We start from the raw sequence: 17,323 nt of genomic DNA on the forward strand, positions 1-17,323 counted from the left end.
TTTGTCACTTTCACTCAAAATCAACATTCATCCTCATCGTTGCGATTCACCTAAATCGATAGAAAAAGTGACCCAACAATAACCAAACACACACACACACGCACACAAATTCTCCCTCTCTCCATATCTACTTCCGTTCTTGTAGTACATCACTTTTCTACCTCTTAGAAAAGGAACGGAAAGAGCGCATGTGACCAGGGTTGTTAGGGGTCCAGGAATCCATAAATTCTAATGGGTTCTATTTGGTTTCGCTGCAGAACCGGAATCTTTTTTCTCGCATAATTTAAATTCGGTCTAAGTTTCGTATTGTTTCATTGAAAAAAGGTTTCTGGACCGAATTTAAATTGATCCAGAAAAAAGGTTCCTGGACCGTATTTAAATTGAGCCGGAAAAAAGATTTCTGAACCGTATTTAAATTCAAATTGAAAAAAGGTCCCTGGCCTAGAACCCATTTACGCTTGCTAATTTTCTCTCCTGGACCGGAATTGAATTTATTTAAAATTCCTGGACCTTTAACAACCCTGTATGTGACAGAAGATTCAACCTGTTCAGATACACAGTCATCATGTTGAAACTAGGAACTTTTTCAATACAGGAACTATTAAAAGACGATTTGGAGTTAGCAACATTGGAAATATCGAGAGATTTTGTTACAAACATCAAGCGTTGTACGTACCAAGAAAAATTCAATGGTTGTACATTTTGCGTTTTGGAGCGTAAATAATGGACTTTTTGAAGGCACTACAGTATTACTCTCTCTGTTCTACGCAGGAGGGCAAGAAGTAAGGAGAATTGGTTACTTTATTTCGTTACTTGCGCAAGTCAAGCGTTGCCGAAACTACTTAAGTAATTGTAACGGTATTTTGTAACTTTGCGTCAACTTGATAAATTGAGAACTGGTAGATTCATTTGCTAGAGCATTGTTGTGTTGTTTTAAACTTATACTGCGAGAACTTTCACTACAGAGAATAGATGTGATTTATGTAAGACGTTAAACGTGCATATTATGTGATAGAGTAACGGTGTACTTTTGCAAACAATATAACACCAACTGTAGCGCATTTTTTAAAAACTAATTATGTAAGTTGCCCATTTCTGCCCATAAGTGGTACAGTGGGATCCATGAGTATTACCGTGCAAATTGTCCATGACTATTTTCATTAATTTTTCTCTTACATCCTATGTGTTTTTAAGCGATGGATTCTTATGTATGCTGGGGTAGAAGTTATCAACAGCTTGTCTTGAGTTTTCTTTTAATTCTTGAAGCCCTTATTGGGTCAAATAAAGTGCACGAACATGGTAGTGGACAATTTGCACGGTGATACTCATGGATCCCACTATACGTACTCCTTGAAGAACAGGCATTTGTAGGACTCGTAAAACTAGCACATATTATATTCATAAACGTAACTTGTTGAATTATTAATCATTCGTGTGCTTTTTTCTGGCTTATGGTTAGATTCTTAGTAGCATTGCAACTAAATTTTGTTATGATCTTTCCTATACAAGTTGTGATAATTTCCTTACCAGTTTCTTAAAATTTAATTGCATGTCTATGGACGTTTTCGTGATGCCGTGACTTGGAAACTAATTTATTTTTTCTTTATTGCCTACAGGTTTATAACAAATAAGTTGCATGAATGGATACCACAAGGACAAACAATTTGGAGGAGTGTGTTTTGATGTACCAGAACCACAGTATCCAAGGTAAGTAGTAAAATTTTTTGTTAACTTTTATCTGTATAGTTACATTAGGTTTATGTGCTATAATTTTTAACTATAAAGACAATACACCTTTACAGAAGTTGAGATATAGTAGATAATTTGTAAGCAAATGTGGAACACGGCTTTAGGGGTTTCATTTTTAGCCAGTGTGATAACTAACAGGGTGTAAAAGACGACCGGAGCATGGTGCTGCTTACATCATTTCCAATACGGCAGGTTTTTGAGTTTTTGTTTTAAGTTCACTTTATGCTCATATAGGCTAATCGGGACTAGACCTACAGTTTAAACTGAGTTCCGGTGGAAGCACATAGTTGTTCGGAACTCAGTTTAAACTGTAGGTCTAGATCCGATTAGCCTATCTGTGCATAAAGTGGACTTAAAACATAGAATCAAACTCAGATCTAGGAACAAACACAAATACACACAGAGGAGGGAGAGAGAGAGAGAAAGAGAGAGAGGAAGAAAGGAAGAGAAGACAAGAGACAAGAGATAGAAGAGAGGGTGAAGAAGAGCAAAAAGGAAGATAGATACAAGGTTATAATAAAGAAAGAGGTAGAGAGAAAGATAAGTGAGATAGAAAGAAGGAAAATATAAAATATGAAGAAGTACAGGAAGGAAGAAAAATATATAAAAAGATAGGAAGAAATGAAGAGGAACAGACGATAAGAAAGAGTGAGATAGAAAAGAGACCGAGAAATAAGAAAGATAGAAAGAGAAAGGAGTGGAGAGAAAAACAGACAGATAGAGAGAAGAGGATGATGAAAGGGAGAGAGATAAGAAGAAGAAGAAGGGGAGAGATAGAAAGAAATATGGAAAGGGAAATAGTGTAAGAAACCAGATATAGACAAGAAGGAAAGAGATGAAACAGGGAAAGAGAGGGAGAGAAATAGACAATGAAAATGAGAGAGATAGAAAGAAACAAGATAGAAGCAGAGGAAGGAAGGAAGAAACAAAGAGATAGTAAGACAGGAAGGAAGGGAGAGCATAAGGGAGAATCTCCACCTGAAAATATCTCTCCGTCCGCTCAACACAGCGGACCGAACTTCTTTGCCGGCAAACACTATTTCGTTTTACAACGCCATCTTTGGAGGGTTTTTTTTCACCAATAACTTTAAAGCAGCTTCAAATGCGTGGGCTTTACACCAGTTGTAATGGTTACTATAGATCGACCACAAGGAAAAAAAACCTTGGGAGGACAAGTCCCCGCGCAGCTTTCCCTTCTTCCCTCCACCTCGGGCCATAAAGAAGCATGGTCAACTCTCCCCCTCCCCTACTCGCGGGGGTACGGTGCACAGGACTCGCGGGTCTGCGCTAGGGATGATGGCCAGATCCCAAAATTTTTTCGGATCCGGATCCGGAATTTTCAGATCCGGATCCGGATCCAGTACTGTCGGATCCGGATCCAGTACTTTCGGATCCGGATCCAAAACGTTCGGATCCGGATCTGGTACTTCTGGATCCGGATCACTTTTGCCATCCCACATGCGCTTCTTTGGAAAGTAAGAATATGTTTATAACATATTGTTACCTGCCAATATACATATACATATATATATACATATATATATATATATATATATATATATATATATATATATATATATATACATATATACATATATATAGTGTGTGTGTGCGCGTGCGTGATTTGTAATTAATTAATACACTTACAAGGGAGGTCTAAGTCTCCCCCTCCGATTTCCATGAAACTTGGCAGGTGTATAGAGGGGCCCAAAGGAAGAAATACGTGTTTTTGTGTTTCAGCAAAGAAACTGTTTTAGGGGGCAACCCCCCCTCAAATGTCAAGATGAGGAGAAATTGAAGTGGGGATCTGACCGCGAAACTACGTAAATATGGCATAGGAAGAAACAGGGGGCATAGAGCCTCTCTATACACCTGCCAAATTTCATGGAAATCGGAGGGGGGACAAAGAGGTCAGATGATCCCCACGTCAATTTGTCCTCGTCTTGACATTTGAGGCGGGTTTTGCACCCTAAAACAGTTTTTTAGCCGAAAAAGAAAACAGGTATTTCTTCCTTTGGGACCCTCGATACACCTGCGAAGTTTCATTAAAATCGGAGGGGAACACAGGGGTCAAATGCCCACTTAAATTTGTCCTCATTTTGACATTTGAGGGGGTTTGCCCCTAAAACAGTTTTTTAACCGAAACAAAAAAAAAAAAACACGTATTTCTTCATTTGGGTCCGTTTATACACACACCTGCCAAGTTTCATGGAAATCGGAGGGGGACACAGGGGTCAAATGCCCACTTAAATTTGTCCTCATTTTGACATTTGAGGTGGTTTGCCCCTAAAACAGTTTTTTAGCCGAAACAAAAAAAAAACACGTATTTCTTCCTTTTGGGTCCCTTTATACACACACCTGCCAAGTTTCATGGAAATCGGAGGGGGACACAGGGGTCAGATCCCCACTTCAATTTGTCCTCATCTTGACATTTGAGGGGGTTGCCCCCTAAAACAGTTTTTTAGCCGAAACAAAAAAAAACACGTATTTCTTCATTTGGGTCCATTTATACACACACCTGGCAAGTTTCATGGAAATCGGAGGGGGACACAGGGGTCAAATGCCCACTTAAATTTGTCCTCATCTTGACATTTGAGTGGGTTTTATTTATTTATTTTATTTATTTATTTATTTATTGAACACTACAGGCAAATGCCCAGTTACAGTGCTTTGAGGTTAACTGAGTTCAGTTTACATACATATTGACAAAACAAGTAATTAAAAATTGGTAAGAGAAAACAACAAAGACAAGTAGAAAATAACTACGTACAAGACGGAACAGAATAATCATTACATAACAACAATATATAATACAAGGGTGGTATATCATAAAGTATACAACGTATTTGGTTACAATGCTATTATATACAGGGTTCACATAATAAGATTGCTTATAGGTCTAAATAGATCAATGTCAGGGGTATTATTGGAGACTATATTGTACAACGCGCACATCCTCCTCATGGGATCCATTTCAGCCATCCTGGTTCTACCGCGTGAAATTTTAAAGAGGTCATTTCTGGGTCTTAATTTTGAGCATTTATTTTTGCAAGAAGTGCGGAGGAGTCTGTTTTTCCATTGACAAGTTTCGAAAGGAAGTTTAACTGGTGCATCTGTCTTCTTTTTTCAAGGGACGGGACACTCAGCATGTTGCGTAAGATGTCACCCGAAGTGAATTTTGGATAAATGCCATCTAATTTATATACTAAATACCTTAAGAATTTATTTTGGAGTTTCTCTATTTTTTCGATTTCCTTTATAAATAACGGGTCCCAAACGACTGAGGCATATTCAAGTTTTGATCTGACAAACGTATAGTAAAGTAGTAAAAAGGTTTCTTTTTTCTTAAACTGGCTACACATTCTCATCACAAATCCTAGGTTCCTGTGCGCTTCACTGAGGATGCGCGCAGTGTGTGTCTGGAAATTTAAAACTTTGTCAAAAGTGACTCCAAGATCAGTTACAGTATTCTCTCTTAGGATTTCTATGTCGGAAATGTTATATGAATATTGGATGGGATGTTTGTTACGTGTGAATGACACTACTTTGCATTTCTTGAGATTGAGATTAACCTTGTTGTTCTTGCACCAATCAAGTACTTCGTTAAGTTCGTCTTGTAATTTCGTACAGTCGTGATCACTTTTAATTTGTTTGAAAATTTTGACATCGTCAGCAAAGATTAATTTTTCGGAGTTTTTTAGTGCATCTGGCAAATCGTTAATGAAAATCAAGTACAGCAGGGGGCCTAGGTTCGAACCTTGGGGGACACCGGAGCTGGCTACGTAATAGGAGGACCTTAGTCCTTGGTGCATGACATATTGTCATCTATTCTGTAAATATGAAGCAAGTAGTTTTATAAGTTGCGGGGAGAGGCAGATGTAAGCTAGTTTCTGAATTAAAGTATCGTGGTGTACCGTGTCGAAGGCCTTTGAAAAGTCCGTGTATATTACATCGACCTGTCCTTTATCGTCAATAGTTGACGCAACGTAATTTGTTAATTCGACGAGATTAGTCACAGTTGAACGGTTTTGTACAAATCCATGCTGGTGTGGAGAAAGGATAGGTTTGACATGAGAGTAAATATGATTATAAATTATTTGCTCAAAGAGTTTAGCTGGAGCTGACAGTTTCGCGATTGGTCTGTAGTTACTTATGTCTGTCTTATCTGCTGCTTTGGGGATTGGACAAATCTCCGTCGTTTTCCAACTTGCGGGGAATTTTTCTGTTTTCAAGATTAAATTAAAGAGGGTGTGGAGAGGGAACTTGAGCGCCTCTGAGCAACCTTTAATAACGTAGGGGGGGATTAGGTCCGGTCCAGCTGCTCTTTTTGGTTTGAGTTTCTTGATGGCTTTTTCGATTTCTTTTAGGGAGATTTCTGGGATGCTTAAGAGACTAAGTTGGGATTTCGGGAGCGCGTTCGTACGTGTGGTTTCGTAAGAGGACGGTTCCGCGGAAAAGACAGATTCGAAATATGTAGCATAAACATTCTGGATGTTATTGTTATCGATAGGTTCACCATTGAGTTTGGTTGGTTGGGCTGGTGGATTCTTCCTTTGATTCTTAACTAAAGACCAAAATAGATTTGGGTCGCGAGTCAGATTAGCTTCGCAGCTGTTAAGGTAGTTTTGGTAAGCTTTGTTTATTTCCGCTTTTAATTTCGTTCTTAGGGCTTTAAAGTTAGCTTCATGATACCCTACATTCCCTTGTTTTTGTTTCCATTTTTTATGATGGTGCGACTTGATCTTTATACCTTTTATAATATCTAGCGTGAACCAACATGGGTACTGATTAGAATAAGTTGAGCGGGAGAATGGGACGCATTCATCAAATATACACTTAATTATTTCATAAAATTTGTCCACTGCAAGATCGATATCTTTGTATTTATGTAATTGTTCCCAGTTAGCCGATTTAAATTTGTGAAACATACTGACGAAATCAGCTTTCTTAAAATTGTATCGCTTAATACTCGACTTTGAAGTTTTACGCTTAGGTTTGGGGCGTGGTACATTTATTCCTAGGGGAGGGTGGTGAGTATCTTCCGGCACCAGTGCATCTTGCCGGAGTATCGTTACCTTATCTATATTTGTTAGGACTAAATCTAGGGTTTTACCGTTGGCATTTTGTATAGTATTTAAGTTTTTGAGATCATTAAAATCAATAAAGTACTTCAATTCACGACAGTGGGAACCTAACGTGAGGAGGTCGTTAGTAGGATGAGTTATGTCAGGGATGTTAAAGTTACCAGCGATGAGCAATGGGGCCCCTAGAGGACAATGTGCGGTTATGTGGGAGAACAAAGTTTCATATACCGATAGGGGTGATGACGGCTGGATGTATATTACAGAAATATAGATGGCATGTGCATGTTCCGGTTTTAATTTTATAATTACACAGTCTATGGTTTGTTCAGTTAACGGTAAATCCACCAGTTCAGGGCAATGTTCTTTCTTTACACCAATAAGAACACCACCTCCTAGGGTTTTCCCGTTTTCTCGTGGGTTGCGGTCCGATCTAAAAACACTGTATTGTTCTGAAAATATTTCCGAGTCGGATATTGAAGTGTTGAGCCAAGTTTCAGCGCACAAGACCACGTCGTAGTTATTCGCCAAAATGCTGAGAAGAAACTGATTCGTTTTCGTGCGTATACCTCTTAGGTTTTGATAAATAATGCTCATGGGGACTCGATTTGTTTGATTCTCGTGAACGGTTTTGACTGAATGTACATCCTCTGGCGAGTTATCAGAAACGGAGTGTGCACTAGTTGCGTTTGTACTCGTTCCGCTAGGTTCGAGATTGTCAGCTGTTTTCACTAATACACCAGTGGGTCCTGAGGGGATGTCCTTCTTACCTGTCAGGTTGCGATGGGCGTGGCTACGTCCACATCTTCAGAGAGGCCGGAGGCCATTTCCGCGGGACCACTTGCTTCGCCGATCGTACTGCATTCCTGAACTTCCAGGGTGGATAGGGGCTGGGGGATGTTGAACTGCACTTTCACTTCGAGACGGGTTGGCGCCAACAGTTTGGGGCTCAGATAAGGTGGCTGGGTCAGGTTGGAGATCACTCAAGGAATACTTGACATCAGTGGCGGAGCGTGACCTTTCCAACAGTGTAAGCCTATCATGATGAAGGTTATTTCCCGTTGTGCTTATTTTTGGGCTGACATGGTTAGTGATTTATCCACACACATCGACCCCCCCCCCATTTTTTCAGAACACTTCCCTGGAATTTTTCACCAAATTAAAAATTCTGGATAAATCTCTGGGATTGGTGTTTTCTTTGCTAGGCTGTGTATCTCCTACATTTTAACAGATAATTAAGTCAGTCTTATTCCTATTACAATGACTAACGTAACGGTACAAAAATATGCAAAGTTAGATAAAATGAATAATAATAATAATAAAGAAACGAAAACAGAAGGAAACAGAAAAGTGCAGAATACTTTTTACAACCGCATAACCAAGTATCAACTTCGTACCCTGAATCACAAAATCGGCGCACTTTATTTTTCGTTTCTCTTACTATGCCTGCTAGAGAAGGAAGGGGTGGGCCTACCTACATCCACAAGTTTCTTCTTGGCAGCAAAATCCTTGCTGGATAACGGCGTCTGCACCAAGTTATCCACCCCACCGCACAATCACACTCGTTTTATTCCATAATGCACTTCACTATCACACAACAGCACAGGGCCGACTAACCACTTTGAATAGATGGAATTCGCAAAAGCAATACATCGACAACAAGAACGGGGAAACAAAAAGAAACCAGATCCAAAATTGGTCACTGCTCAAAGCAGTGATCTTTCGGACTGTGAGGGGAATATTCCTTTCGGATATAAAAAATTCCCTATCTTGCCTTAAAATTCCCTATATTTAGTAAAAAAAATACAATATTAATTATAAAAGAAATGCTCACTAATTGTAGGGACATATCCAGAAACTTCTATCAAAGGACATGTAAGTGCTTTCTTAGGATACTGTAAAAGCAAATCTAGCACCTAAAAGATCATAAACAGGCTTTTCGAACGTAATTCGAACTACGTAATTAATAATATTTTGTTCACATTTGACATGAGATTTGTAAAATTGGTTCAATCTTCAGCTTTCATTAACATTTATTTATTTATTTATTTTTGCACTTTTTAGCTCAATTATTACCAGCTGAGTTCATACATAAACGGAAAACAGAGATCTTAATATTTCTGATGTTTATGCTCTCCTATAAGCTAAAAACAGAAACAAGAATTTAGCACATCAATCTGTATCTAGTTTTCCCGTATCCCGCTCATTTTTAGGTTTCTCCTTTTTCCCCTTCCTGTTAGATTTTTGCTTCAGAATTCCCTGTTCCTGGAAAAAAACCTCCTTGAAGCACCACCGGCTCAAATTTCCTTTGCAGTCAACCATTCATACCCGACAACGCTGGAGCCCCTCCTCTTGCAGGGGACCTGTGTCTCGCTGGCACGTATTCAGTGAAGCCAACCCAAGCATAATGGTGCTAAATCTCGCACAAGTTTAAAAAGTCGTTTGTAAGTTGGGGATATAAATAAAACAAGGCAGCCACTTTTCGTTGTGGTTGAATTTTCTGAAACTTTTCACGTATAACGTCGAACCCATGACGTTGGTTGAACCATTCGAATTTATATTTATGTTTTTGTTATAAATTAATATTAATAATATGAAAATCACAGAACAATTTAGTAGTATGTAGCATAATTTCGGAGTTTAAACGACACCATGGATGTCCAGAAGGGGGAAGGCAAGGAGACACTTCCTGAAAAATGAATGGCAACCATTTTCACACATACAATTTCATTTCAGTCACATCAAATTGTTAATTATTGTAAGGGCGTTGCAGATATTTTGAGAAGGGAAATATACCTAGTTACCCCAACCCCAGAAAAAAAATACTTTGCTTAATCCTCCCTGGTGGAAAGAAATACTGCGGACGTCCATGAACAACACTTTTTCTAAACATGGGGTTTGCAACGCTGCTGTAAGCCTGTGGCCATAGGTTTACAGACCTAGGGTTTGGCCCGCTCTTCTCCCTATATTCCTTGCTCTTCTTCATCCAGATACGGTAGGCACTGCTCCTTCGCGGTCAGAAATTTGTAAGGCAACATTAAGACGGCTTACAACTTTCCGCAAGCAAAAGGTGGGAGTTCCCATGTGTCCCCTGGTGCTGAAGTGTTGCAATATAACAAACAGGACCTCGAAGACTGGTATCGGGCCGAGTTGAACTTTGAAGTTTTTACTAATTTTGCCATATAATTACATACATTTTACTAGAACTAATAAAGTGTAAGCCCGGCTTACACGGCTTACATGGACGCTCCGCGCCTGCTTGACATTGTCAACAACGAGGTGGCGGTAACTAATGTAGGCTCTATGACCAGCATTCCGGGCACTGTGCATATGTTCCAGGAGTCCCTGGCGCTCCTTCCGAGTGGAATAGCAAAAGTCATGTTCAACATATATTTTTGTACCTTTTAGTTTGTTGCTGCACCTGAGAATTTCTTCCTTTTTTTTGTACCGTAAAAAGCGGCAAACGATTGGGCGTGGGCCTCGCGTGCTGTTCGTGTTTATCCTATGAGCTCGCTGAATGTCATCCTCTTGCAGAATTATGCTCAGCTTGTCTTGTATAATTCGACGTACTTTGGACTCGGATTCTGCCCAGTCTTCTCCCGGGGAATCCTCATCGACACCGTAAAACACTAGGTTATCCCGACGACTTCTATCTTCCTGATCATCCAGCCTTTGTTGAAGCCATCTATTGTTCTCCGACAGTTCTTCTACGCGTTTTGTAAGCGAACCTACGTCACTTTGGAGGACATCCACTCTACCGACCAGAGTTCTAAGTGCGTCGTTGAATTGTCGAACTTCGGTAACAAGTGATTCGTGAGACGCTTTGAGATCACGGAACATTTCTTTGATTTCTTTCATTTCGTCACTTGGGCCAGGGTTTGGTTCCACGCCTCCAATCACTAATAACACTAGCACAACTAGTTCGTAAGCAAAGAAACACTGTTTCAATCCAAAACTGCACCCCACGGTCGCTTGACATTTCGAAGGCACTTTTCCCATGTACATTCCTATACGGCAGCGCCAGGTCTCGGTCGACACCCCCATCTCTTCGCTAGGCACGCGGTTCCACGGAGCAGATTTAAACACGTCCGTCCACTTTCACTTTCCGGACTCTCTCCCTAAAACCGTTTTTAAGCTGAAACAAAAAAAAAAAAAAACACGTATTTCTTCCTTTGGACTCCACTATAGACCTGCCAAGTTTCATGGAAATCGGAGGGGGACACAGGGGTCAAATGCCCACTTAAATTTGTCCTCATCTTGACATTTGAGTGGGTTTTGCCCCCTAAAACCGTTTTTAAGCTGAAACAAAAAAACACGTATTTCTTCCTTTGGGCCCCTCTATACGCCTGCCAAGTTTCATGGAAATCGGAGGGGGACACAGAGGTCAAATGCCTACTTAAATTTGTCCTCATATTGACATTTGAGGGGGGTTGCCCCCTAAAACAGTTTTTGGCCGAAAAAAAAAACACGTATTTCTTCCTTTGGGCCCGTTTATTCACACACCTGCCAAGTATCATGGAAATCGGAAGGGAACACAGGGGTCAGATCCTCACTTCACTTTGTCCTCATCTTGACATTTGAGGGGGTTTTGCCCCTAAGACAGTATTTTAGCTGAAACAAAAAATACGTATTTCTTCCATTGGGCTCCACTATGAACCTGCCAATTTTCATGGAAATCGGAGGGGGACACTTAGAGCACCTCCCTTGTTAGTCTTATACTTTGTAATTATATAACACTGCATATATCAATTTGTAAAACTGTAACTGTAGAAAAATTGTATAATTTTTGTATAACATTTCTATCTTGTTATATGCGTTAAAAGTTTCATCCTGGAATGGAATGTCTCACATTTATGTTTGTTTCCATTTCCAATACATTCGAATGAATACATATTCGTTTCAATGGCATTTACAAAATCACCTCTGACATTTTATGTTAAACAAGTAAGATTATTTTTGTGCACGTGTGTGTTAGCCGATGCGTAGCAAAGTATTTTAGGAACAACACTTGAAAAACATTATTGTAGGACTAACTAATGAAAAATTTCTTTGTAATCGAAGATCATAATACCTTTTAAGGTGTGGTAATATTATAATGGGATTAAGATACGAAACTCTCGGATCCGGATCCAGATCCGGAATTTTCGGATCCGGATCCAGATCCGGTATTTTCGGATCAGGATCCAGATCCGTAACTTTTGGATCCGGATCCGGATCCGGATCCGTTTGGCCATCCCTAGTCTGCGCAGGTTGTTTTGCTCGTGGTTCCACTATACCTTCCAGCTGTTGGTGGCAACATACCAGTGTAGATACCGGCGGGGCTATTTTTAATTCATCCTGTATGTAATGAGATAGAAATAACATCTCCATAAATGTATTCAGGGCACGAAACCTTATACAATTTCTCATCTTCAAGCAATGCCTCTTTCCTAAACTGATCAGATATTCGAAAACGCTTTAGCTGAACTTTATATTACACTTCACAAGTTTTTGAAAGTTTAATCGTTTAAAGTGTTTTAGAAGTTCAAACGTGTCCGACGGAATAAGTCAATTAAAGTTGAAAACTAAAGTTGAGCTTTTAAATATTGTTTTGTGTCTATTGGAGAAGAGAACTGCGAAACCCACCTACACTCTAGGTACAATAATAATTACTTACCATAGAGCAATGGTTATCGTGCGGTAAAATACTTTTTAAAAGGAAAATTTCACGGATATAACCAACGCCAAAATAAAACTAGCCAAATTGTCCAAAGCTGTTTGGGTTCCTTCTTATTCTTCATCCCATGTTGTGTCTAGAAAAGGGAGTGTACTGGTACTCAAACAGATGCTGTCCTCTATTGACGTTTTTTTTTTTAGTTAATTGCCCTCCCTGCATCCCGCACATTGCGGAAGGCTGTGATTGAAAATAGTGATGGACATTTTGCTTTTGCTGTCCGCTGTACAGATCATTCGTACACGCTGCACCCTTGCCAGGCAATGAGGTTGTGACGCCTGGACCCACAGCCAATAATATCATCTGTGAAGTTGTGTGCTCACCTTTGTCTTTTCTGTGCGCATAAGCGTCTCCTTACAGCATCATTTGTTATGTTATCGGTGCGGTAACTATAGTTCATCATTTTTATGTTCTACTTTGGCTTTGAGTTATAAAAAAAGGGGGTGCGGCAGAGTTCGTAGAATACTTAGACACGCAAAATGTAAGAAAACAAATTCTCTTTTTTTAGTTCTCACAGTGGCAAATAGCAGGAATGGTAATTATATGTTGATATTTTGACTCACGTAGAAAGGTGACGTCAGCTTAGGTATCGTTTGCTTGCCTGCTAATGTATGGTGATAACCGTAGGCCGCCCAGGTCTCCAGACCTTACAGGGTTTTCTCTAGCATCGTGCGACGGTGTAGGGCTTCAAGGGCCGTATCAGCACACGGTACCAAACCGTACCATCATTTACTCTGCCGATAAGACGAGTAATGGAAAGCTCTCATTGGCTGAATGTGCTGTGCGACACGGTCGTCATTTGCCAGGGGCCATATTCAAATATTGATACCTAATTGGCTATCCACTGTGACAAATCGGTAGGTGTAATTTCTTCTTTTACATTGTGAGCTCCAAAATATGCTGAGAATGCTGTCACAGCCTTTACATCTACATAACACTTGTTATTATGTAGACATTTCTTATGGTTTGATGACTCAAATTGGCTATTCTTACACACATGAAACTAAAGGCGTGTTTCTTGGCCTTTGCCTTTGTTTACGGGTTGATGTATTTTTGTACGTCTTTTGAAAAGGTAACGCCGAAGTGCATCATATGATGCAATCGAGTATTTCTATGTCGAGCTGTACTCTAATGCATCAGTTGTGCGTTTTTTAATGCATCTTTCTCGATGCACTTAAACATTTTGTCTGAGCTACAGATTTTATGCATTGTTTCATTCAACTGATGGATTTACATCTCCGTGTGTATTGTTCAGACCCCACAAGGTTAATATCTTCGGTGCCGATGCATCCAGATACATGTAATGATATAATATTAAAGAAATAATTTAAAAAAAGAAGATTGTAAAGAAAAATAATCATATATGCCATATTATTAAAAGAAACACGCCGCTATTTGAACCTAGAACCCAAGAATTTACAGTTGGTAAACCTCAATCTATCCGAGGAATTATTTCGGCACGGAACCGGTGACCTCACTTTCTGACCTACCCTCGTATATTGAGGTTTTAAAATTTTAGCATACAATGTGAGTATTTTTTGGTAACAGAAACACGCCGTGATTCGAATCCAGAACCTAAGAATTTACAGTCGGTGAACCACAATCTATGAGAGGAATTATTTCGGCACGAAACCGAGGACCTCAATTTCTGACCTACCCTCGTATATTGAGATGTTAACAATTTTAACGCATTATGCGAGTTATTTTCGGCTACTATACGTCTGCGAAAGCTTTTAATCGGATTAGTTTCTTTTTTGAGCAAATTCGATTAATATACTCGTATTGCAACGTCTGTATGATCCATCATAACGCCATGCCACCACACCCAGTAATCACGTGGCTAGGTAGAGACATAGGGTAGTCATTCATCACATTAAAATGCTTTGAACTGTGAGAGTAATAATATCCTGGTTACCAGTGTGGAAATACCCGCTTAAAACAAGTACAGGTGGGCAAACAAGAGCCAAAGGTTCCGATGCATGATATTGAAAGGGGGAGAACTTGTTAGGGTTTTGTTAACAACAAGACGGCCATCTTGAAGTCAGCTTAATTTTCTTAAATTGAAAAGTGGTTATGCGACATATCAAAATGAGCTAGAATTTCACGGGAAAGAGGATGATGTTATTATTTTCAACGTAACTTTAACCTTTATGCTGCTTGAACCCGAAACGCTTTTCTCTAGAGGCCGCTTTGTAGAAGATGATGAGGAAAAATGCACTCTTTTCCAGAAATTTCATATTCTCCTTGGTAATCTGTCTCAGTGTTGTTCGTGAGAATTTTGTACAGTAACATGATCAGAACAACTTGATCCAATTTCTTTTAACAAAACAGGAAGGAAAAAGGTACTGAAGCATCAAAGAGGCGGTAAAAAGGGGATAAATGTGCTAATCTCACGAGAAGGTGCAACAAAGTGTGATAATTTTACTTCATTTCATTTCGGTATGAAAGTAGCTATACTTTTTTGGAAATACCCGTTGCATAATTGAGGGGTCTAGTGAGAGAGGGAGCTATGCCACAAATCTTGAAAATTTTATTTTTTGCCATTTTCAGTATTCTCCTGCCATCTGCCATCTATCATGTGAACTACAACCACGTGGCATAGCTCCCGCTTGTTCTGCAGCAGATTTTCTGAGTTCTTGAATACGTCCTCATCAGCATTTTGAGTGAGAGAAGGAGCTATGCCACTTACTGATGGTGTCTGCAATAGGAGTGGCAGAGGTTGTGTTGCAGTAACCGGTGCTAGATTTAATATCAGCCCTGAAGTTAAAAGATCTCATAGCAATAATTCCTCCAGTTTTTCATGGTGTTTACCAAAAACTAAAATCCACAGCAACAATGGGACAGTGAAGATACTCCAGAAGACATGCAGTTGTCTTTATGTAGTTCATATGTAACCCTGTGAACATGATTTACACTCAGGCAAAAGTATTTAAGCCTTGTTCAAAGTCTTTGATGTGCTAGATTGATTTTTTCACATGGGTATACTACAATATACCATACATGTTCATAATAAATGATATTTATATTGAAATTCATATTTTTTCTTTTGAATAATTTACCTAACAATATGTTCAGAAAAAAATACCCTTTGTTATTCAAATTATGACTCAACGTAATGCTCTAGAAAACTCAATTTATTTCCATTTCTTGTCAAAGTGGCATAGCTCCCTCTCTCACTAGACCCCTCAATTATTACCAATGAAGCCACCTGTCATATTTATTTCAAAGTAAAGGGTGTCTCAGAAATATTTTCGTTTTTAAAACTATTAAAATAAATACTTAAATTTTTGTATAAAGATATATTTGTTACCAAAAGAAAGCTTAAACATTAAATTTTTATTTGTGAAATAGAGTATTGGACAAATGGTGACCTTTCATGTTTTCACATTCAATTATTCTTGAACTAAAGTTCTCGATCGCTGAAGCATTGCAAGAGAAATAGCATTGATTTCATCTGTAATTCTTTGCTTCAATTCTCTCACATTTTGTGGCATTGGGGTGTATACCTTACTCTTAAGGTAACCCCATAAGAAAAAAATCTTCTGGTGTCAAATCGGGACTTCTCGGTGGCCAGTTAATGTCCCCTCTGCGATTGATGACACTTTCTGGGAATAACTGATGAAGAGCATTCAGTGAATCATTGGTGACGTGAGAAGTGGCTCCATCTTGCTGGAAAAACGTGTTTCTGTTGTAGCCATCTTGGTTCTGAATTGCAGGAGTTAAAATAGTAATTTGGCAGTAGCGCTCAGAAGTTACAGTTTGAGCATTACCATGATCATCTTAAAAATAATATGGGGCCTCCCCCATGGCGCAGTGGTAGCGTCCTTGCCTTGTAATCGAGGGGTCCCGGGTTCGATACCCGGTGGAGGCACAAGTGGTTCGGATCCCACTTTAAACTGTAGGTCCAGTCCCGATTAGCCTTACTGTGCATAAAGTGGACTTAAAACAGAAACTTAAAAATAATATGGGCCAACGGCACACACGATCAACGTTTCTGATCCGATCTTGATGACATTGCACGTCCCGGCGGTTTACTCATCATAGTGCTTCCAGTGTTTTCAAACTTTCTGACCCAATATTTAATTAAATTTGAGCTTGGGACGTCTTTCATTCCGGCCAGACTATAATGATGCCGGTACAAACGACGTCAACAACATAAAAATCATTATTTTTATAAAACGCACGAACACAAAAAGCACGTTGCTGCCCCGTAAAGCTCTCCATGGCAACTAAATATTAACAATGTTACCAAGCGTTTGCGATCTACCTCATTTCTCCGTAATGTGCGAATTGCCCCAGAGGCCGCATTCAAGAACGAAAATATTTCTGAGATACCCCTTATATGCCGGAAGGAATTACTGCTTCTTATCATCAGCTGCTCTCTACAGACCTCAAAGCGATGAGCTAAGCTACGTTTCGTTCCCATTCATGGAAACTCGTTGGTTTCTCGTCTGCCCTAATGCCACAATTATGTGGATTAACCTTCCCACATGTGTGCAAGGTCGCTTCATCATTGTTGATTAAATCTCCCATGATCATCATCAGTGACAAGGTTATGAAAATAGAAAATTTAACAATTACACAATATTCGACACACACTAATTTGTACTAAAGATACATATCTTTATGACAGAATCACAGCGACTTTTTAGACACCCTGTATGTTATATGTATCAAAACTCGCTCCTTGTTCCATCATTTTTTATTTGTTGTAATAATATATAAATATCGGGTGTCCCAGAAGTCTTTCCCTGATTACAAACCTTATTCATATCCGCTA

At 39.4% G+C, this 17,323-nt stretch overlaps 1 protein-coding gene across 1 annotated transcript in view; it reads left to right on the forward strand.

Annotated features, from left to right (window-relative positions):
- Window positions 1–669: 669 nt before the first annotated feature.
- The window catches only part of LOC145996043 (PDF receptor-like), a 93,161-nt gene continuing 76,507 nt past the window's right edge, over window positions 670–17,323 (forward strand). Inside the window, exons 1-2 of the mRNA XM_083132251.1 lie at window positions 670–782; window positions 1,617–1,707. Of these exons, the coding sequence (XP_082988377.1) occupies window positions 1,641–1,707 (67 nt within the window). The 5' untranslated portion in view covers window positions 670–782; window positions 1,617–1,640. The remainder of the gene's footprint in view (window positions 783–1,616; window positions 1,708–17,323) is intronic.

This window comes from Lepisma saccharinum, chromosome 12 (genome assembly GCF_977018435.1).
Source record: "Lepisma saccharinum chromosome 12, izLepSacc3.1, whole genome shotgun sequence".
Lineage (NCBI taxonomy): Eukaryota > Metazoa > Arthropoda > Insecta > Zygentoma > Lepismatidae > Lepisma > Lepisma saccharinum.